General features: G+C 40.0%; 3 protein-coding genes and 2 non-coding genes across 5 annotated transcripts in view; 2 read left to right on the plus strand and 3 right to left on the minus strand.

Annotated features, from left to right (window-relative positions):
* The window catches only part of LOC132839979 (E3 ubiquitin-protein ligase rnf213-alpha-like), a 35,227-nt gene extending 28,749 nt beyond the window's left edge, over positions 1-6,478 (minus strand). Inside the window, 11 exon segments of the mRNA XM_060861221.1 lie at positions 161-353; positions 511-717; positions 2,063-2,301; positions 2,413-2,699; positions 2,972-3,174; positions 3,507-3,541; positions 3,543-3,669; positions 3,764-4,002; positions 4,088-4,984; positions 5,525-5,640; positions 6,200-6,478. Of these exon segments, the coding sequence (XP_060717204.1) occupies positions 161-353; positions 511-717; positions 2,063-2,301; positions 2,413-2,699; positions 2,972-3,174; positions 3,507-3,541; positions 3,543-3,669; positions 3,764-4,002; positions 4,088-4,984; positions 5,525-5,640; positions 6,200-6,296 (2,640 nt within the window). The 5' untranslated portion in view covers positions 6,297-6,478.
* A 1,152-nt stretch (positions 6,479-7,630) lies between these two features.
* On the plus strand, positions 7,631-10,809 carry si:ch1073-357b18.4 (uncharacterized protein LOC797129 homolog). The gene is made up of 4 exons (XM_060890749.1): positions 7,631-8,050; positions 8,224-8,280; positions 9,045-9,361; positions 9,804-10,809. Exons 1-4 carry the CDS (start codon positions 7,897-7,899, stop codon positions 10,419-10,421), a joined length of 1,146 nt encoding a protein of 381 aa, XP_060746732.1. The 5' UTR covers positions 7,631-7,896; the 3' UTR covers positions 10,422-10,809.
* A 478-nt stretch (positions 10,810-11,287) lies between these two features.
* Positions 11,288-11,360, plus strand: trnar-ucg (transfer RNA arginine (anticodon UCG)). Its single transcript has one exon. It is a non-coding gene; the product is annotated as a tRNA-Arg (tRNA).
* Positions 11,361-11,880: 520 nt separating this feature from the next.
* Positions 11,881-13,912, minus strand: mrpl58 (mitochondrial ribosomal protein L58). Its single transcript, XM_060890760.1, has 6 exons — positions 13,633-13,912; positions 13,532-13,556; positions 13,392-13,451; positions 13,189-13,271; positions 12,702-12,871; positions 11,881-12,180 (listed from the first exon to the last, which is right to left on the minus strand). The coding sequence occupies exons 1-6, from the start codon at positions 13,798-13,800 to the stop codon at positions 12,096-12,098; spliced, it is 591 nt and encodes a 196-aa protein (XP_060746743.1). The 5' UTR covers positions 13,801-13,912; the 3' UTR covers positions 11,881-12,095.
* Positions 13,913-14,124: 212 nt separating this feature from the next.
* On the minus strand, positions 14,125-14,196 carry trnaq-cug (transfer RNA glutamine (anticodon CUG)). Its single transcript has one exon. It is a non-coding gene; the product is annotated as a tRNA-Gln (tRNA).
* Positions 14,197-23,114: the final 8,918 nt, after the last annotated feature.

Genomic DNA, 23,114 nt, shown 5'->3' on the forward strand with positions numbered 1-23,114 from the left:
AAGTTGTAAAAAATGTGTGTCTGGAATATTCCGTCACATAACAATGTGCATAGACAGCATGTCACTATTTCCACATATTAACAGTCCCACTGTTTTACTAGAAAGATTCAATATTTACTAATTGTAAGACAAACTGAACAATGTCTGACATTTACTTTACCTCTCTGTCACGTTGCAACTCTTTATTGTCCAATCTGTAGTTTAGCATGACGAAAACATCCACAATATCCACAGGAATCAAGGCTGTATATTCCATCAAATTATTCAAACCCAACACACACATCCAGGAACGGACAAGTAATTGATCTATGACAAGCAAATGTTTATGGTTCTCCATAACCTTCAAAAGTGCCCTGTAAATGAGAGGAAACAGGGACTTTATAGAGCTGTTATTTTAGAATTATTGGAAAGGAACATATGTATGATATATATGATGAGAGATATATGATTAAACACTATTTAAAAACACTTTTATGAAAGTATTATTTGTCAAGTAAAACAATGAGTTACCTTGAGTGTTGTGAGTCTGTCACATAAACATTTTTGAAACTTTTAAGTCCTGCCCAAACATCAAATTCTTGTCCAGTATTACACATGTTTGGCTCAAATGGTTTGCTGTCTCTCTCCAAAAAATGCAGAAAAGGAAGAACAAGAATCCAGTTGGTAGTTTTTCTGCTAAGTGCAATCTGACAAAACTTTCTGATTGCATCTGCAACACTGTTGAAATAAATAATTGTAAACATAACCATCTTTTTCTTTTAAATAATTAAGTAATTTTGTAATAATTAAATATAGAACAACAAGTATACATAATGCATGTGAGGAGAATATGACATGCATATTGTATAACATTAAAACATTTATACACACCCCAGTTACTTAATTATTTTTTGTAATGGAAAGATAAATCATGTCAGTTTTTTTCCACCTATAATATGATATCACAGTGAAAATTCAAGGGGAAAAAATGGTTGTCCACCGAAGTCTAGCAAGTTTTTTTTAAAAAAATGAATGAAAATTAAATTGTCAAATCTGGTAGACTCTTACAAAAACTGCTTGAAAAAGTGCTTGAATAAAGTTCCAATCCCAACTGTGTAACCAAGTTTTTTTTTTATCATTCTTTTATTTATATTCTGTATACTGTTGTTTTCTTTGTATATACTTTTTTAATTGCTCATACATGCAATGATCAATTAATCAATTAATAATGGCCTCAACACAATGAACAGAATCAAACAGATACAGGTCAAGAGCTACAGTTAATGTTCACATCAAACATTAGTATGCAAAAACATCTGCAATGATTTTGACCAGGATATGTTTGTTGGTGCCAGACAAGCTGGTATTTAAGGATCTTCTGGGAGCTTCATATAATAAGATAACAGTCTCTAAGGTTTACAATGAATGAAATAATCAGTGAGTATTGGCAGAGTATTGAGAGAGGTCTGAGGAGAAGATGGTGCCAGACTGGTTTCAGTTGTCATGAAGGCTACAGTACTGTAACTCAAATATCCAAATCAAACCTTGAGACAGAAACAGCACAAGACCACATCAGGTTCCTGTCAGACAAGAACATTATTCCAAGGCTACAGTTCTACATATGGCTCACTGAATCTGGACAGTTAAAGATTTAAAAAAAAAGTTTGCTTGGTGAAAATTTCTCTTGGTGGACATGAGTGGACCCTGAAGTGGTCATCTCATATTTAAGCCTATCTGCCTCAATTTCTTGCATTAAACTATAGAGTGTTAGGAGTGAAAATTCAATGGTGATCAGCAGTTTCTAAAATGTGCAAACCAACCCATTCATCATCAACATACCTGCCACAGTCACTGCAAAGTCACTGAAATCCCATTAACTAAAATTTAACTACAGCTCTTGACCTATATATTGCTGCCACTTTGCTGAAACAGTGCCACATGTTTGATGATAAAATAATTGTACAACTTGGCAAAAGTACAGGTATTCTTATTGAAATGGCCAGTGCATGTATATACCACATTGACAATTAGTAATATATAGCACATTAATTAGAGCAACTATTTATTGAGACCACAGTCATACCGTTCCTCTTGAAGAGGCTGTAAAACCACATCCCAGTAAGTATGGAATTCTTTCTCTGACTGCTTGGGAAGGCAAAGCAAACAGCCCATTTCATAAGCGGTTTTTTGATCTATGTGTAGATTATATTTTACAAAAACCAGCAGCAAGATGACAGCTGCTCTTTGCTGATCTTGAATATTGCTTTTCTCTCTCATAGAAGCAATCTTGTTCTTCATGAAATCTGTGAGATGATCTTTCAACTAAAAAAGGACAATTCACTGAAATTATTATAAACAATTAATTTATTGTTAAAATTTAATTATTTAAGATTTTATGTGTTATAGTTAGGTTTTTCCCCTAGTATGCTATACCTGTTTTTCACCATACTGTAAAGATTCCCATAGTTTTGCTTGTTCTTCATATACATATGGCTGTGAAAAAGTTGTGAAGAACTGCCGGAGCTGGACAAAGAAGTTTTGCACATTTATTTTACTCCATTCGCCAAGGATGTCACTGATTGTATCCAACATGATCCCTGCTGCTATATTTCTTCCTCTCAATAAATCAGGCTTTGTGTTTGTAATCCAGTTTTTTATCTTATCAACATAACCGTGCGGAGCCTTGACATATATTATGTCATCATACTGGTGCCATTCCCCTGCAACACAAAAATAATAGAGTATAGGTATGTTACTTTTATACTGCTCCTTCTAAAAGTATTCTAATGGCAAGGCAAATTCTTTTATTTTTGAAAAACCCAAGAGCCACTACTTGTGACCTACAAGCCTCTGTAAGGACATAAATGCTTGTATACATTACAGCACAATAATAAATAGACTTAACAAGTAAGGGTGACTGGGAAACTGCCTACATAACATCAGAGTTAACATTCCTGCAAGGTGCTTTCTATTAATATAAAATTATAATTACCTTGTTGTGTAAGAAGGTTTTCTCTTATTAACAGACAGCGATTAACAATGCATCTTGCATTTTCTTTGTAGATATATTCATATTCACATTCATGTTTTTTTCCTTGCTTGTGAATAACGTATTTATAGGGAATAAACTTCCCAACATGGGTTCTACTGGTTTCCAGATTTCCATGAACAAGAAAGCCATTATTTCCTAGGTTTCTGTAGAAAATGGAAGAAAAGTGAGGGAATATAATGTAATAAATAATAAGATTTAGCTAGATGTTGACATTACATTAATTTTGTTATTTTGCTATACATTCATGGTAGTGCTAATTCATTCTGCCACGCTAGTCTGCTCCAGACAGAAGTGTAATGTAAATTAATTCTTAATGGGCTATAGTAAAATTAGCCAATTGTAGGACATTGTATTAATTAATAAATTAGGAAATTAATTAAATAAATTATAAATTTGTAGTAATCACATTTAAATTAGAAATCAATCAGTCAAAAAAATAAAATAAAATAAATAAATAAATAAATAAACGGCTTACCTTGTGACTTCCATTTTCAAAATATCCTGATGAAAAATCTCCTGCTAAACCACCCGATCTTACAGTAACAAAGTCTACTGATGGGTCTAAGTTAAAGTCTTTGGATAAGATGGCATGAAAGAAAATGGTGATGTCTTTGGGATCCTGTTGTTGGTGTGATGTGCTAACAAAAAAATTAAAGAAGTAAATAAATAAATAAACCTGTTCTTTAATGGTTGATAAGGAAGTAAGAGCCTTGGAAATGAAGCTAAACATACTGGTTCTGGTGGTCCTTTTTCTTTTTTGATGACACTTCTTGAAATCCCACTTCATTATTTTGGTCTGAAGGGACACTTTTCTCCTGAGACAAAGGATTCTTAAAGCCTTGTTTAGGGGTTTCTGTGTCCCTTATGTTCTGAAGGTCATTTGTTTCTTTTATATATGATTCTACATCTTTATGTTTAGTTTGTTGTTTGTTGCCACTATTGTCTGCTTCAGATTTTGGAGCAGTTCCATCCTAAATGTTCATACAACAAAAAATAGACCTAAGCAAGTGACATTAGTGATGTTTTGTATTTTTATATTTTAAGAATAACACTTACCTCTTTTTCATATGGCCCAAATAATTTTCTGTCCAAGGTTTTTTGTTGTTTTTTACCCTGTCCTGTTGTACATTGCAAAATGTGTGTTTCCTCTTTTTTGCTTTCAGTAGTATTGCTGTTTGATGGCTGCAGAGGAACTGAAGATTGCTGGTTCAGATTTTGAGATTTTGCTTTTGCAAGATCCCCACAAGGATTTGTGTCAGGTTTTTCAGTGTAACAATCACATAAAGGAGGCACTAATCCAGCTGTGGAAGACTGTGACTTAATCACTTTTGTTGTTTTGTTCACACTAGGTGGTGACTTGTTCTTGTTTTGGTCCTTTATCTCTGGTTGATTTGCAGATCCTGACAGAGCACAGTGTACAAGCTGCAGCTCATTATTTGATCTGGGAGTTGAAAAATCATCTGTAGGACACTCTCTCTTTAGATTGTTCAGTGAATCAGACATAGAAGAGATATTGTTCACTTCCATCTCAGCATGTACTTCAGTAAGTTGGCACTTAGAGACTGGCCTTAGATTGATCTGGCTGGATGCTTCAGAGGAAGAGGACTTTATGCCATGTGGGGCTGGAAATGGCTGCATAGAGCAATTACTCTCTTCTTTTCTTGTATTCCCTGGCAAATCCTGGGAACTTGAAAAATCTGAAGAAGGAGTTTGATGAGACTGGAAAAACATTCTATCCTGGACAGATGGTGATATCTGTGTGTTTTGACAAGCTGTATCAATCGACAGCTTAACTGTTTCTTCAATTGCTTTTTCAGAAGACAAACTGGCGCCATCTTGTGGAGCATGTTCTTTGCTAGTAGAGATTTCATTGTGCGCACTCTCAAAGGCAGAACAATTTTCACTTTGATTTGTGTCAGGCAGTGATAAGGTGAGACCTGGATTTGAAATTCGCTGCAGAAAACAGAGAGCAACATAATCCTTCACTTTTTTTTTTATTTTAGTATTAAATTCTAGGATAAAAAACAATTGTTGTTCATGCATTTGACTCTAATTACAAATTAATTTAATTTTTAGATCTCTTTATTTACATTTACATTTACCTTTAAAGCATTTGGCAGACGCCCTTATCCAGACCGACATACCAAAGTGCTTAAGACTCTATCATTGAATGCATGATACACACACATAAGTGCTTGTTGAAGTGTTTCATGACATATTTGTGTCACCAACTTTAAAACTCATAAGCAGTCCAACTTGCTTTCAGCTTTTCCCCTCTTATGAACATATGTTGGTAATAACAACTATTAGTATTTTATGGCATAGAAACACTTTATCTATACCCTAAATTGATGTGAAACTGAATCAATTAGCGTGGCTTAAATGGTACAATATAAAAGAACAGACTAAAATCTCCAGGAACTATATTTACTATTACTATACTTCCTGATTAGTGCCGAAATGCTATACATTGTATCATTCAAAACTGTTTACCTTTTCTCTAACTATCGTGCTGTGCTCTGAGGACGAATTTTCATCAGTGCCTGGATGTGATTGGTTTCGTTTTCCCTCTTTTTCTTGATGGACAAGTTGTTCTGGGGGATTTCCGACTGCAAACGTACAAAGTTTATGTATGTAGGAAAACGCTACAGAATATTACTTATAAACGCTCTAATTTTAATCCAGTCTTCTGTTATTTTATTCACAAGCATATAAACACAAACGTATTCAGCATCCAAGTAACACATTTCAGCGTATCACAAAAGTATCACATTACACATATCACATAAAACAGGTGTGTTAAACAAAAGTATCACATAAGTATCACTTTAAACAGGTGTGTTAAAAGCAGGTGTCATAAAGGAAGAGGCAGTATAAAGCTTTGTACTCGAAAACATTCACAAATTGAGTCTCTAGCCTATATATATATAAACTTAAGCTAAGCATAATGAACAAAATAAAAAGGTAATGTTCGTTAGTTATTAGTTATTTTTAGTCCACTTTTACATATTACATGGTGTTTAGATTACGAGGTATTATAAACAAGGCCTATATATTCTTTCTGTTTAAAGTTAATGCCTTTTACGAATTCATGAAGATGAAGTGCATTAGTTCCTGACGTCTAACACGACAGAAGTAGTCGATTTAAAACTATATAAAATCCCTCACCTGTAGTGTTGGGGGGATTCCTGCTGAGTCTGTGTCCGCACTCGGGGCAGAAGCGGAAAGACTCGTCTAAAGCGTATCCACATTGCGAGCACTGCATCTCCAAACCAAATCAATCAGAAATTTAGCCCGATTACAATCAAACGAGATAAACAAAAAGAAAACCTAAGCGCACTGAGTGAACTGCCATATTTTCGCAAAAGGTTTTATTGTTCTGTCCTATTATCCTGTCAAGCGTCTTGTGATCCACAGGCAAATAAGCTCTGAGAGTAAGGCTTGGCAAAATTCTGACGACAAAACAACTACAACACTAAATAGTACGCCAAGATAGCTTAGCGGTGAAATGGATTATATATCAGTCATACTGTTTAGTATGGTAGTAGGCTAGTTTAACTCCTAGTCTGAGTTTCGATTTCCACAGATGTGAAAGCTTGCATTTGTTTTATTTTCTTGGGTGTAGACCTTCTGCATTCGCAGTAGGGTTTTTACACAGCACACAAAGTGGCAAAGATAAGATGAGATAAGATAAGATGAGATGAGATAAGATGAGATAAGATAAGATAAGATAAGATATAACTTTATTCATCCCAGAGTGGGGAAATTTCTTTCTTACATCAGCAAACAAAAAATGTGCAAATATAAAGTAGAAACATAGTACAAATATATACAGTACAATGTATAAATACAAAAGAAAAGAAGCAAACAATACGGTTGTAACACTTTCAAGGAAATTACACTAGGTAATATTGCACAGTTTAAAAATAGTGTTATCGCATAGTTGTTATTGCCCACAAAAAAGTTATTTGTATTGCACAGTTTAAAAAACAGATTTGTGTTTGACAATTTATGAAAAATTTTACATTTACATTTTAAACTATTGTATGAAACAATTTGTATAAAATGAAGATTTCTCTTAAGTGGAACTAAAGGGTACAAACCTATTTCATCATGTCATGACCCATTTGCACTATACAGTCAAGGCTTGCCAAGAAAACACTGACTTCAGACCCAGTGAGCACTTTTAGGATGAACTGGAACACGGATTGTGCACCAGACCTCCTCGCCTGACATCAATGATTGACTTCACTAATGCTCTTTTTGTCTGAATGCACTCAAATCCCAGCAGCCATGTTCCACAATGTAGTGGAAAGATTTTGATTCCTGAACAAGACATTAAAATATACATGAAGTCTATTCATCATTCAGATAGCAAAAAACTGTTAAGACAGTATCTACAGAATATAAGATTATTGTAGGTCTGGATTTACTTTGATAATGTGTTAGTCTGGTGTACTTTATTGATATACAATAAATATGGGGAAAACCCTATGGGGGAAATACTTTGACGTCTGCGCAATGCGTCTGCAAAAGCGCAGGCGCTGCGTGTGACGTAAGCGCGGGGCGACCAATAACAGTAGAGAAGTACGCAGTAAATTTGCGCAGTTGCATGGAGAAGGGTGCAGCCATTATTTTTTGGTGCTTCACTTTTCACTCCACGTTGTAGACTAAAACAGGAGAAAAAATAATCCTTTCTTAGCTCTTTCTAAACTCTGTCTATATTTCTGACGCACTTCTTAGGGAAAGTAAGTAAACGCAGGAAGCCTGAGGATAGTGTAGGTGTCTGTTTATGCGTAGTTTTTAACACCCACCATAACACGGAACCCTTATTATTAACACGCACTCTGAGACCCAGTGCAGTGATGGACGTATCGCTGAAAATCGAGTCATCTGAAAGTGTTATGTCTCCATCCTGCGATGAAAGTCCAGCTGCAACTGAGTCGACTGCGAGCACTTCTTCTGTAATTCCGGCTCATCATGTCGAGCAGATTAAGGAGCCGACTCCTGTGTTACGTTGTGAGTGGGACTGGTAACACTTTGTCCAGTAGTCACGAAAACAATGTTGCATTTCAGATTTCATTGGTTTAAATTGTTGTCATTATTAGCTGCCATATCGACCCTGTTGCCTTTCTAATACTATGAAGCAAAATAAATCTGTCTCTAACTGTCTTTGTGTTCGTGTATTACAGACCCTATCAGTATAAACAGTGCTGTATCTGTATTTAGTGACCAGAAAGTACCCCATGGTGAGTCTTTTCATACAGGTATAATACATATATACGATATTAACACATTCTGCATGCATTACATTAAAAAAAAAAAACGTGAATATGTAAATAAACCATAACAAAGTATATTAGTATTAGTTTGTTACATAAGCTTAGTGCAATATGAACTCTGATTGCACTATGCTCTCTTTTATTGCTATAGTTAAATTTATAATACACTGTTCACATGTGTAATATGCGATTAAATAATTAAAATAATTTTATCGGATCACTTATGTTAATGTTTATAATCTTTTATTTTTTTATTTCATTTTAGAATTTCTTTATCTATCTATCTATCTATCTATCTATCTATCTATCTATCTATCTATCTATCTATCTCTGGAAATATCAAGATGAGCATGTTCCTACAATACTTACAAGAGTAACCTGATAAAAACAGCATGTGGTTTTTAAATGGTACTTTGGTGATATGACCTCACAGAACAATTAGCTCAAGTGTGGTCATTAAACATAAGTAAGGCAACCGTTTAAGGGTAAAGTTTGCTTTCAGAGTTTTTTCTATGACCACCAAGATACTTTGTGATGACCTTTCATTAATTTATAATGACCACACTTGCTGTTACCTTTGCACACTTATTTGTGTTAATCTTGCAATCTCTATTAAAGATCTTGGTAACATTATTAGTACTGACAAGTACCATGAGACATGCATTCGTACTCGGTTGGGAAAAAATGATGTCATTGCATTCATAATATTGACAAATAAATACGTTTCACAGTTGTTAACAGGGAGGAACCAAGAAAGGGTACTGCAGCACGGGGCTACCCTGAAGCTGTGTCTACTTCATCCGAGTTTACCCACCGTGCTATTGTGCACCTTATTGAAGCGATGCATCGTTGCTGGGACATGTATGGATCCCATGAACGCTCTCGACTTTTCCAAAATGTCCAGAGTGAGCTGGAGAACCTTGGACACTCTCTGCCAGTAGAAAAAATTAGAAGAAAATGGAACAACCTCATTGTCACCTACAAGAGAGTAAAAGAGCGCAGCAGGCTGGGCAGAGGCCAGGCCAAGACCTCATGGGAATACTTTGAGGTATGTTGAATTAGCTGAGACACAATTAAATTGTTACTGCTAATTATACAGTACTTTAAAAATACATTTCAATTGTTTTTACATTACATTACATTGCACTGTTAAGACTACTGGTCTACAGAAATACATGCTATCAGTATACCTCATTCTGATGTACCTTCTGTGTTATACTTGTTTATTTGCCCCTTATAATAGTTACTGTAATAGTTACAGTATTTGCATTGAGCTAGTCTCTGCTTCTCTACCTCACTAGTTGCACTATGTATAATAATGTATATATACATATTTATTATATATTACTTATTTTTATTTATATATATTTGTATCTGCATTTCTGGTTCGATACTACGGTTACTGCATTGGCTCTGTACTTGTAGTCTGCTCAATAACAATAAAGTTGAATCTAATCTTTCATGTTTATTTTTTTGTGTTCACATAACAGATGATGGACAAAGTGTTAGGAAAAACAAAGATCAATCAGAATGATCCTTCTTCAGCCACTCTTGTTGGTTATGCAACCACATCTAAAACAGCTGTAAGATCTGAAGAGCATCAGCCGCACAGTGTGTCAGTCGCTGCAGTGGCCACCCCGTGTTTGCTATCTAGTGGACTCTTCGCCAACCCTTCCCCAATTCCTACGTTGGTGACATCCCCATTGTTGTGTAACACATCCCTAAAACCAAACCCAAGCCCTGCATGCAGTACTGACACTGCCAGGCCCACTGTTTCCCCCAAACCTGCTTCCAAGTACACAAGGCAACCACTGAAACGGAGGTTTCGTCATCTTCAGCTCGGCTCAGTGGCCTCTCGCTATGCTCAGCAGCAGGGGTATGCAGGTGAGCGTACTGCCCTTCTTCGCAATTTCATCAGCAATCATGAAGAACGTGTACACCTGGATGAGCAGCGGCAACGCAAAAAGGACGCCCGCGAGCGGCGCCAGGAGAGAACACTGGGCAGCATGGCTGAAGCGATGGGAAGGATGGCAACAGCCCTGGAGTTAATCTCATCCAAGCAAGACACCATCATTGCCCTGCTCCAAAGACTGTCTGATAAGCATTAAGGAACTAATCAAAAGAGGATTTTTAAAAATATATATTATTCCATTATCTGCAAATGGACCTATGTATATGTACAGTATTATTTTTGTGTTCAATATTGGTTATTCATTACAGGTAAATATACAATTATTGCTGTAGGAAAGCTGTAACATTTTCCCCTTACTTTGTTAACCATACTACATTTTAATGCAAAACTGTCACCAAATCTCCATCTCAATGTTTTCTGATATTTTATACAAGATGTATGTGATTACAATTAGTTTCAGATGTATACATTCTCCATATGATGTTTTTGTTAAACTTACCTTGTTTAATTTGATCTAAATAAGTAAGGTTGAACTGTAACTCTTAAATGTAAGCAGAGCAAATAAAAACAGAAGTTTTTTTTAACACACTCATGTCCGTTATTTCACAGGAGTTTAAGAATTTATCCTTAACATCCATTCACTGAAAAAACGAATCACATTCCTTGAAACTTAAGTAACTTAAGTGAAGGGAAAGTGAAGAAATGACTGGTTATCATGACTTTCATTAACATGCAACACTTTGCTATGCAACTCCATATGGTCTCTTTGTTGATCCTGATCTTAATCGATTATATAAGATATACCCAGTATGAATTAGCTAAGATTTATGTGGCGATTCACTATTTAAAAGAATGAAGTGTTTTACTTTGGAACAGCTTATGCGGGTTAAAATGTTTATTAAAGTTGATGTGATGCCGCGTGATGTCTAAATCGGTTCTGTTATACGTCCGATAGAAACGGGAGTTAAAAGTCTGAATGTCTTCAAAATGTAGGTATGCAAGTCTGGACATATAGGCATATGTTCATAGTTTATGAACTAATTTATAGCAGCACTTTTGAACGACCGCGTGGCCTAATGGATAAGGCGTCTGACTTCGGATCAGAAGATTGAGGGTTCGAGTCCCTTCGTGGTCGCTTTTTATTTTTCCTTTTTTAAAAAAGAAAAACTAAAATCTACGGAATCGTTAAGTATTTCACAAAGAATATGACGTGTAACAGTAAAAAACTTAAAATGCTTGTGTGAAATATCGACTTCTAGGTACTCTAGATGTGGCGCTCAGATGTGTATGACATATATATAATAAACTCCAACGAGTCTGTTTAATACAGTGGTATAATGGAAGCGTGCTGGACCCATAGCCCATAGGCATGCTGATCGAAACCGATCTCTGATAACCTTTTTTAACTTTTTATTTATTTATTTTTTAACTCCAAACAAGAAAATTGTTGTATAAACGTCTTTAACCAACTAATTTATATCATGTGTATATATATATATATATATATATATATATATATATATATATATATATATATATATATATGCAATATGGTAGTTACATATTTATCATTATTTTGTTAATTCCTTTAATTAAATATTCAAATGTAAACAGAAAGGGCTAATTAACCATAATTAATTTGGAATTAAAAAAAATTACAAAACAAAAGAAAATTATGTTTATTTACTATAACCAAAACAGTTATACATAGCATAATACATATTGTTAGATAGATATCATCACTTTTAAATGTGTGTGGTAACAGGAGATGATTCTGAGATGATCAGTTATAGGCAGACATAGGCTATAAAAAGGGTATAATATTTACAACTTCAAATTAAACATAAATATATAGATTTTAAATATCCACTTAGTCAAAGTTAACCTGTCTTGCTTGCTTTGTTGAAGAATGGATCTTTTTCTGTTTGAGCCTTTCTAAATTTCTTTTCTCTAACCTGTGGAAAAATAGAGGGAATAAGTAAATGCATATGCTAATATACATTGGCTTCCATAAATATTACTCCCATGTTCTGTGGTGTTACAACCTGAGAATATATCATTCATCTACACATCTACACACTGTGATGGTTGCTGTGAAACTCCTAAATTTATTCTGGTGTAACCAACTGGCATCAGAAGTCATATCATGTTATATGTGGCATTTGCCTGTATGCAGTTAAGTGCTGAACAGCATCATGAACACCAAAAGCTATCAAAACTAACCTGAAACTGTTCTGAAAAATCATCAATCAGAGTTTGGATATAAAAAATAACATCTGATTACAGATTACAGAATAACAACCTTTTATAACATCAAGGGGAACTAAATTAAATCTGTTATTTAAAAATGTAACACAACAGCAGCTCTGTCAAAAGGAGGCTGCTGAACAATGTTCAACACAATGCATAGTACATTCAAGAAAATTATTCCAACATATGAACATGTGTGGCATTTATTAGCCTCTGTGAGATTCACCTTTTAGCCCTCAGGGTAAGGTCCTCTGCTGATGGCTCTGGTGGTCGCTGACTGGCTTCACTAATGATCTCAGAGATTTTCTGTACACAGTGATCCAGGTTCCTCTGTTGGTTTCTGCTAACCTCTGAAGTTACTATTAACTCACCAGCTTTATTGAGCCGACTTTTTTTCTGTGAATGCAAGTAGAGATAGGGCAAAGTGAAACAGATTTACAATTTTCTGTTCTATAAATCACCATACTGATATCTAGGATGTACATACACAAGACACGCTTATAATCAGCTACCTACATATTTTGTAAATGACCATCCCTGTCTCAGCTGAAATCAAACTAATCCAATGTGATATTTTTCAATAAACAAAAACATGCTGCACAAAGCAGTTAAACATGTTTGTGTCAAATTACTATTGGATCACACTGTACCAATGTATGAATTAGACATTTCACTACTTCTGTGCAAACAACACAATGGCATTGACTCTTTACCTGTAAGAGGATCTCCTTCCTTACATCCTCTGGAATCCATTCTGCTGTCTGAACATGAAACCGAACCTCTGCTTTGGTATTGACTGTGTTGTGATGGCAAAGCAGTAGACAAATAAAAAATCATTTTTTGGCTTGCTCAAAATCTTTAATCAATGCCAATATAATTCTGTGCGTGGTGATCGACTAAATAAACATGATACAACCTTTGTTAACGTGTTGACCTCCTGGACCGCTGCTCCGACTGTAAGATATTTTAAGTTTATCTGTCATAAAACAAGGTGGTTTAAATAGGAGTTAAACACAGTTGCTGTTATTAATCACGTTATAAATAGCACATACGTACCAACTCGGACGTCAACAGGGGGACCCTGTTGAATAGATAAAACTAATGAGTTTATTTTTTACCAAATTAAAGAATAATTATCATTTAAACTATTTCTTTACCTGTGAATTGTCCCAGTGCTTGGCCAGGAGCTTTTGTCCACTGCCTAAATGGCGAATTAAAAATATATCGCAGTTTAATCTAAATAACATTTGTCCTGACAGTTCAGCTCTGTTTGCGAACTGTAGATATCGAGAGAAACATAAACAAGCTCTTACGGGAGCTGCCATATTGAGTTAAAGGAGGGTACGTACTACTTCCGGGTAATGTACTGTGTAAGTTTTGCTAAATGACAGTGATCTAGTGAAATCATCAAACTGGACCCAAGTGAGTGCATAGTATGTCGAGATACGGTTATGGCAGCTGGGTATGGCTACAGTTTCTGGATAAGGGGTGTGTCTAAGGAAGTAAGAGGTTTAATACAAATCTCGCTAGTGCCTCTGATTAATAATATACATTGAGGGCGTAAGGGCAATGTAGCCGACGCATTGAACAATTGGCGATTTTAATAACAACTAAATAAAATTTTTGCTTGAAAAAAAGAAACATAAGTAAGGTCCCACCGAGATTTGAACTCGGATCGCTGGATTCAGAGTCCAGAGTGCTAACCATTACACCATGGAACCACCTGAAGTGCAGACTTGTTTTAGAGCTTATATGGGTGTGATACGGGAACGTGTTAAGGCTTTGACGCCCATTGCAGAGCATCATACGAACAAACCTATGGCGAATTTAGTAGCAAATCCAAAAGAATGTTTTCATAATAGAAATTCGTAAAAACCTAGGAGAACCTAGGAGAATCGACACAACACCGGGCAAACACAAGATGTGTACACAAATACAACATCCCAAGCACAGCTTTTTTAGGGGACCTAGGAACAGTGATGCAGTTTTGTATTGGCTAAAAATAACACTAATGTCCGTTTGAGCCGCTTTAATTCTGTAAGGACACAATGATAGACGGTGCTATAACCCCTCCACTATTTACGGTGATGGTGAACCGTAAGACACTTGTGATGTGGACTGAGTATAAAAACAATGATTAGATAGAAAAGATAGCAGAGGATGGTTTCGATCCATCGACCTCTGGGTTATGGGCCCAGCACGCTTCCGCTGCGCCACTCTGCTAGGCAAACAGCATTTATTAATAGCAGGTTGATGGTTGATGGATTTTACCATATATCTGTTTAGGACTGAAGATTTTATTTGCATATTCATAATCTTTGTAAAATTGCAACAATTCGGGCGCTTGTAGTTTTTATGAATTTATAAACAAACATCCTCAATGGGACTCGACACTATAATTTCAAACGCTATTTCTTTATGTTACAGTCGTATGCAAAAGTTTAGGAACACCTGAAAATTTCCATTATTTTCATTTATAAATATTTGGGTGTTTGGACCAGCAATTTCATTTTGATCTATCAAATAACTGAAGGACACAGTAATATTTCAGTAGTGAAATGAGGTTTATTGGATTAACAGAAAATGCGCAATATGCATCAAAACGAAATTAGACAGGGGCATAAATTTGAGCACCCCAACAGAAAAATCACATGAATATTTAGTAGAGCCTCCTTTAGCAGAAATATCAGCCTCTAGACACTTCCTATAGCCTGTAATGAGTATCTGGATTCTGAATGAATGAATTTTGAACCATTCCTCCTTTTGGACAAATCATCTCCAGTTCAGTTAAGTTTGATGGTTGCCGAGCACGGACAGCCCTCTTCAACTCACCCCAAAGATGTGCAATGGTATTAAGGTCTGGGGACTGGGATGGCCATTCCAAAACATTGTACTTGTTCCTCTGTATAAATGCCTGAGTAGATTTTGAGTGGTGTTTTGGGTCGTTGTCTTGTTGAAATATCCGGCCCTGGCGTAACTTCAACTTTGTGACTAATTCCTCAAAATTATTCTCAAGAATCTCCTGATACTGAGTGGAATCCATGTGACCCTCAACTTTAACCAGATTCCCAGCACCGGCACTGGCCACACAGTACAAAAGCATGATGGAACCTCCATAGATTTTTACTGTGGGTAGCAAGTGTTTTTCTTGGAATACTGTTCTTTTCCCGCCATGCATAACGCCCCTTGTTATGACCAAATAACTCAATCTTTGTTTCATCACTCCACAGCACCTTATTCCAAAATGAAGCTGGCTTGAAATGAAGCATACTAAAATGAAGCATACCTCAAGCGACTCCTTTTGAGGGGTGTGTGCAGAAAAGGTTTCTTTCGCATTACTCTCCCATACAGCTTTACCATGTGCAAAGTGCGCTGAATTGTTGAACGATGCAGTGACACCATCTGCAGCAAGTTGATGTTGTAGGTTTTTGGAGGTGGTCTGTGGGCTGTTTTTGACCATTCTCACCATCCTTTGCCTCTCCAATATTTTACGTGGCCTGTCACTTCTGGCCTTAACAAGAACTGTGCCTGTGGTCTTCCATTTCCTCAATATGTTCCTCACAGTGGACAATGACAGCTTATATCTCTGCGATAACTTTTTGTAGCCTTCCCCTAAACCATAATGTTGAACAATCTTTGTTTTCAGGTCATTTGAGAGTTGTTTTGAGGCCTCCATGTTGCCACTCTTCAGAAGAGAATCAAAGAGAACAACTTGCAATTGGCCACCTTAAATACCTTTTCTCAGGATTGGATGCACCTGACTATAAAGTTCAAGGCTTAATAAAGTCACCAAACCAATTGTGTGTTCCAATTAATACAGTGCTAAGTAGTTACAGGTATTCAAATCAACAAAATGGCAAGGGTGCCCAAATTTATGCACCTGTCTAATTTTGTTTTGATGCATATTGTGCATTTTCTGTTAATCCAATAAACCTCATTTCACTACTGAAATATTACTGTGTCCTTCAGTTATTTGATAGATCAAAATGAAATTGCTGATACAAACACCCGAATAATTATAAATGAAAATCATGGAAATTGTCAGGGGTTCCTAAACTTTTGCATAAAACTGTATATGTACATCATAAATTCATTCATAGCAAAGAGATACACAATCCAGAAATGGTTTCAGCTTAATTTCAGCTTGAAGATGTGTACACAAATACAGCGTCCCAAACACAGGGATCTCCGACGGGGAACCTAGAAGCAGTGATGCAGGCTTGCTGGACACCTGAGGACAATTCTAGATAGTATTTAATTGGTTTCTTAGTTTAGTATTGGCACCATTGTTGCTCCCTTGTGGGTAATAACATAGATATCCCTGTGGGTGCAAATAAAGAAAACGGCTTATATTCGGCTTGAAGATATGTACACAAATACAACGTCCCAAACACAACGTTCTCCATCAGGGAGCCTAGGAGCAGTGATGCAGGCTTGCTGGACACCTGAGGTCAATTCTAGATAGTATTTAATTGGTCTCTTAGTTTAGTATTGGCACCCTTGTTGCTCCCTCGTGGGTAATAACATAGATATCCGTGTGGGTGCAATTAAAGACAACGGCTTATCCTAGGAGCTATGTTGTCTGGGGCTTTATGCCCCTGGTAGGGTCTCCCAAGGCAAACAGGTCCTGGGTGACAGGCCAGACCAAGAGCGGTTCAAATACCCCTTATGAGTGATTTAATAACAAGGTCCGTGACGTCGCCCGGTATGGCTCAACCGGGGTCCCACTCTGGAGCCAGGGTTGGGGCTCGCATGCGAGTGCCTGGCTCAGCCCGAAGGAGCGACGTGGGGCCGATCTCCTGTGGGCCCACCACCTGCAGGAGGGACCGTAAGGGGCTGGTGCAATGTGGATTGGGTGGCAGTCGAAGGCGGGGGCCTTCGGAATCCCCGGACACGGAATCTGGCTCTAGGGACATGGAATGTCACCTCGCTGGGGGGAAAGGAGCCTGAGCTGGTGCGGGAGGTTGAGAGATACCGACTAGAGATAGTTGGGCTTGCCTCCACGCACAGCTTGGGCTCTGGAACCCAACTCCTTGAGAGAGGCTGGACTCTCTACTACTCTGGAGTTGTCCGCGGTGAGAGGCGGCGGGCTGGTGTGGGCTTGCTCATAGCCCCCCAGCTCAGCAGCCATGTGTTGGAGTTCACCCCGGTGAACGAGAGGGTCGTTTCCCTGCGCCTGCGGGTCGGGGATAGGTCTCTCACTGTTATTTGTGCTTACGGGCCAAATGGCAGTGTAGAGTACCCGACCTTCTTGGCGTCTCTGGAAGGGGTGCTGGAAAGTGCTCCAACCGGGGACTCCATCGTTCTACTGGGGGACTTCAACGCTCATGTGGGCAGCGACAGTGACACCTGGAGGGGCGTGATTGGGAGGAACGCCCCCCCCCCCCCCCGACCTGAACCCGAGTGGTGTTCTGTTATTGGACTTCTGTGCTAGTCACAGTTTGTCCATAACGAACACCATGTTCAAGCATAAGGGTGTCCATCAGTGCACATGGCACCAGGACACCCTAGGTCGGAGGTCGATGATCGACTTTGTGGTTGTTTCATCTGACCTCCGGCCGTATGTCTTGGACACTCGGGTGAAGAGAGGGGCGGAGCTGTCAACTGATCACCACCTGGTGGTGAGTTGGATCCGATGGCGGGGGAGGAAGTTGGACAGACTTGGCAGACCCAAACGTACTGTGAGGGTCTGCTGGGAATGTTTGACAGAGTCTCCAGTCAGAGAGAACTTCAACTCCCACCTCCGGCAGAGCTTCAACCAGATCCCGAGGGAGGTTGGAGACATTGAGTCCGAGTGGACCATGTTCTCCACCTCCATTGCCGCTTTGAGCTGTGGTCGTAAGGTCTCCAGTGCCTGTCGTGGCGGCAATCCCCGAACCCGGTGGTGGACCCCGGAAGTAAGGGATCCCGTCAAGCTGAAGAAGGAGTCCTATCGAGCCTGGTTGGCTCGGGGGACTCCGGAGGCAGCTGATAGGTACCGGAGGGCCAAGCGAGCTTAGCCCGGGTGGTTGCGGAGGCAAAAACTCGGGTCTGGGAGGAGTTCGGTGAGGCCATGGAGAAGGACTATTGGTTGGTCTCGAAGAAATTCTGGCAAACCGTCCGGCGCCTCAGGAGGGGGAAGCAGTGCCCTGCTCACGCTGTTTACAGTGGGAGTGGGAATCTGCTGACTTCGACTGGGGACATCCTCGGACGGTGGAAGGAGTACTTCGAGGTTCTCCTCAACCCCACTGACATGTCTTCCATTGAGGAAGCAGAGGCCGAGGGCTCAGTTGTGGACTCGTCGATCCCCCAAGCTGAGGTCACTGAGGTAGTTGAGAAGCTCCTGAGTGGCAAGGCACCAGGGGTGGATGAGATCCGCCCTGAGTACCTCAAGTCTCTGGATGTTGTGGGGCTGTCTTGGTTGACACGCCTCTGCAACGTCGCATGGAGGCTGGGGACAGTGCCTCTGGACTGGCAGACTGGGGTGGTGGTCCCTCTGTTTAAGAAGGGGGACCGGAGGGTGTGTTCCAACTACAGGGGGATCACACTTCTCAGCCTCCCCGGAAAAGTCTATGCCAGGGTACTGGAGAGGAGAATTCGGCCGATAGTCGAACCTCGGATTCAGGAGGAACAATTCGGGTTTCGTCCCGGTCGTGGAACACTGGACCATCTCTATACCCTCGCCAGGTTGCTGGAGGGTTCATGGGAGTTTGCCCAACCAGTCCACATGTGCTTTGTGGATCTGGAGAAGGCATTCGACTGTGTCCCTCGTGGTGACCTATGGGGGGTGCTCTGGGAGTATGGGGTCCGGGGCCCTCTGCTAAGGGCTGTCCGGTCCCTATATGACCGGAGCAGGAGTTTGGTTCGCATTGCCGGCAGTAAGTCAGACTTGTTCCCGGTGCATGTTGGACTCCGGCAGGGCTGCCCTTTATCACCGGTCCTGTTCATTATCTATATGGACAGGATTTCTAGGCACAGTCGGGGGCCGGAGGGAGTCCGGTTTGGGGACCACAGGATTTCGTCTATGCTTTTTGCAGATGATGTTGTCCTGTTGGCTTCCTCAAATCAGGACCTTCAGTGTGCACTGGGATGGTTTGCAGCCGAGTGTGAAGCGGCGGTCATGAGAATCAGCACCTCCAAGTCCGAGGCCATGGTTCTCAACCGGAAAAGGGTGGCTTGCCCCCTTCAGGTTGGTGGAGAGCTCCTGCCTCAAGTGGAGGAGTTTAAGTATCTTGGGGTCTTGTTCACGAGTGAGGGAAGGATGGAGCGGGAGATCGACAGGCGGATCGGTGCATCTTCTGCAGTGATGCGGTCGATATACCGGTCTGTTGTGGTGAAGAAAGAGCTGAGCCGCAAGGCGAAGCTCTCTATTTACCAGTCGATCTACGTTCCTACCCTCACCTATGGTCATGAGCTTTGGGTCATGACCGAAAGGACAAAATCCCGGATACAGGCGGCCGAAATGAGTTTCCTCCGCAGGGTGGCTGGGCGCTCTCTTAGAGACAGGGTGAGGAGCTCGGTCACCCGGGAGGAGCTCAGAGTAGAGCCGCTGCTCCTCCACATCGAGAGGAGTCAGCTAAGGTGGCTCGGGCATCTGTTCCGGATGCCTCCTGGACGCCTCCCTGGGGAGGTGTTCCGGGCATGTCCAACTTGGAGGAGGCCCCGGGGAAGACCTAGGACACGCTGGAGGGACTATGTCTCTCGGCTGGCCTGGGAACGCATCGGTATTCCCCCGGAAGAGCTGGAGGAAGTGTCTGGGGAGAGGGAAGTCTGGGCGTCCCTGCTTAGACTGCTGTCCCCGCGACCCGGCCCCGGATAAGCGGTAGAAAATGGATGGATGGATGGATGGCTTATATTTGGCTTGAAGATATGTACACAAATACAACGTCCCAAACACAGGGTACAGGGTAGAGAGGTAGACAGGGTACAAACACAGCAGTGATTCAGGCTTGCTGGTCACCTGAGGACAATTATGAATATTATTTCTTAATAATATCTTAGTTTTGTATTGGCTGAAAATAACAGTACTGTCCGCCTGAGCCGCATCAATTCTGTAAGGACACACTGATAGACGGTGCTATAACCCCTCCACTATTTACGGTGATGGTGAACTGTAAGACACTTGGGATGTGGACTGAGTATAAAAACAACGATTAGATAGAAAAGTTAGCAGAGGATGGTTTCGATCCATCGACCTCTGGGTTATGGGCCCAGCACGCTTCCGCTGCGCCACTCTGCTAGACAGAAAGCTCTTTCTTTATGTTATATGTACATCATAAATTCAGCGGAGCGCTAAACATCTTAAAGGTAGGGTCTCCGATTTTTGAAAGCCAACGTTGACATTTGAAATCACCAAAACAAACACGTCCCTAACCCAAATGGGTCCCACCCCTGTACTGATAGCTCCGCCCCCACGCATACATACGTAACCCAGGCAACTAATGGAAAGAAATTTGGCTTTATCATAGCTGAAGGGAAGAACAATACGATTGCAGATAAACAAACAAGCAAAAATGACACACAAGCATGCAAAGGACGGCATATATTAGTTCTGTGAAACAAAGCAAAACCAACGTTGCTCACCTATCGAGAAGGAAAAAAGCAACCACAGCATCTTGAGTAAAGTTGGCCGCATACTCACAGATTCGAGTTTCCCGAGTCAATAACTCCTGAGCTAAACGCTGTTGTAGCTGCCTCTCTACATTACGTCGATAGAAAAGAGGCGTTATTTGTGTAGTAACAGCGTTTAGCTCAGGAGTTGTTGACTCGGGAAACTCGAATCTGTGAATATGCGGCCAACTTCCATCTCCTTCAGTTCTCTCCAGCGCTGGAAAGCTGGTCCTGCATTAACACGGGTCCTACTTCTTGCCTTATCGTAAGCCTTTCTTCGCTTTTTTTCTTTGTTTTTATCCTCCATGTCAATGTTAAAACCGCTTTCTGCTAATGTCACACATGCGCACTGAACACTCTCTCCGCCAATATTGACAAGACCCGCCCCTTTACTCAGCATTGCGCAAAAATCGGAGACCCTACCTTTAAACTTTTATTGTTAGACGTCACATTCTTTGTAAAATTGCGGCAGTTCCTTGCCGCATCAATTCTGTAAGGACACAATGATAGACGTTGCTATAACCCCTCCACTATTTACGGTGATGGTGATCCGTAAGACACTTTGGATGTGCACTGAGCATAAAAACAACGATTAGATAGAAAAGTTAGCAGAGGACGGGGTTGATCCATCGACCTCAGGGTTATGGGCCCTTCCGCTGCGCCACTCTGCTAGAGAGGGAGCGCGTTCTTTATGTTATATGTACATCATAAATTCAGCAGAGCGACAAAACAGCTTAAGCTTTTATTGGTAGACGTCATATTGTTTGTAAAGAATGCAACAGTTCCATGCAGTTTTACTTTTTAGTGAACAAACGTCCCCCACGGGACTCGAATCCGCCACCTTCTTCTCCAAAGTCAGACGCCTTATCCATTAGGTCAACGTGAAAGCTAAGCTACTGGCAGGCTAATAACTGTGATAATAGATATCACTGTGGGGGCAAATAAAGAAAACGGCTTATATTCGGCTTGAAGATATGTACACAAATACAACGTCCCAAACACAACGTTCTCCATCAGGGAGCCTAGGAGCAGTGATGCAGGCTTGCTGGACACCTGAGGTCAATTCTAGATAGTATTTAATTGGTCTCTTAGTTTAGTATTGGCACCCTTGTTGCTCCCTCGTGGGTAATAACATAGATATCCGTGTGGGTGCAATTAAAGACAACGGCTTATATTCGGCTTGAAGATATGTACACAAATACAACGTCCCAAACACAGGGTACAGGGTAGAGAGGTAGACAGGGTACAGGGTACAAACACAGCAGTGATTCAGGCTTGCTGGTCACCTGAGGACAATTATGAATATTATTTCTTAATAATATCTTAGTTTTGTATTGGCTGAAAATAACAGTACTGTCCGCCTAACGCCGCATCAATTCTGTAGACGGTGCTATAACCCCTCCACTATTTACGGTGATGGTGAACCGTAAGACACTTGTGATGTGGACTGAGTATAAAAACAACGATTAGATAGAAAAGATAGCAGAGGATGGTTTCGATCCATCGACCTCTGGGTTATGGGCCCAGCACGCTTCCGCTGCGCCACTCTGCTAGACAGAAAACTCTTTCTTTATGTTATATGTACATCATAAATGCAGCGGCGCGCTAAACATCTTAAAGGTAGGGTCTCCGAGTTTTGAAAGCCAACGTTGACATTTGAAATCACCAAAACAAACACGTCCCTAACCCAAATGGGTCCCACCCCTGTACTGATAGCTCCGCCCCCACGCATACATACGTAACCCAGGCAACTAATGGAAAGAAATTTGGCTTTATCATAGCTGAAGGGAAGAACAATACGATTGCAGATAAACAAACAAGCAAAAATGACACAAGCATAATCATGCAAAGGACGGCATATATTAGTTCTGTGAAACAAAGCAAAACCAACGTTGCTCACCTATCGAGAAGGAAAAAAGCATCTTGAGTAAAGTTGGCCGCATATTCACAGATTCGAGTTTCCCGAGTCAATAACTCCTGAGCTAAACGCTGTTGTAGCTGCCTCTCTACATTACGTCGATAGAAAAGAGGCGTTATTTTTGTAGTAACA

Source organism: Tachysurus vachellii, chromosome 2, assembly GCF_030014155.1.
Source record: "Tachysurus vachellii isolate PV-2020 chromosome 2, HZAU_Pvac_v1, whole genome shotgun sequence".
NCBI classification, from domain to species: Eukaryota; Metazoa; Chordata; class Actinopteri; order Siluriformes; family Bagridae; genus Tachysurus; species Tachysurus vachellii.

What these genes read in the sequence shown, in the direction of transcription:
- si:ch1073-357b18.4 (XM_060890749.1), top strand. Translation starts at nt 7,897, where the DNA reads ATGGACGTATCGCTGAAAATCGAGTCATCTGAAAGTGTTATGTCTCCA. An exon ending in GCCGACTCCTGTGTTACGTT is followed by an intron (nt 8,051 to 8,223) that starts GTGAGTGGGACT and finishes CGTGTATTACAG; the next exon opens with ACCCTATCAGTATAAACAGT. An exon ending in CCTCATGGGAATACTTTGAG is followed by an intron (nt 9,362 to 9,803) that starts GTATGTTGAATT and finishes TTCACATAACAG; the next exon opens with ATGATGGACAAAGTGTTAGG.
- mrpl58 (XM_060890760.1), bottom strand. Translation starts at nt 13,800, where the DNA reads ATGGCAGCTCCCGTAAGAGCTTGTTTATGTTTCTCTCGATATCTACAG. An exon ending in CCCTGTTGACGTCCGAGTTG is followed by an intron (nt 13,452 to 13,531) that starts GTACGTATGTGC and finishes GTTTTATGACAG; the next exon opens with ATAAACTTAAAATATCTTAC. An exon ending in GGAAGGAGATCCTCTTACAG is followed by an intron (nt 12,872 to 13,188) that starts GTAAAGAGTCAA and finishes TTGCATTCACAG; the next exon opens with AAAAAAAGTCGGCTCAATAA.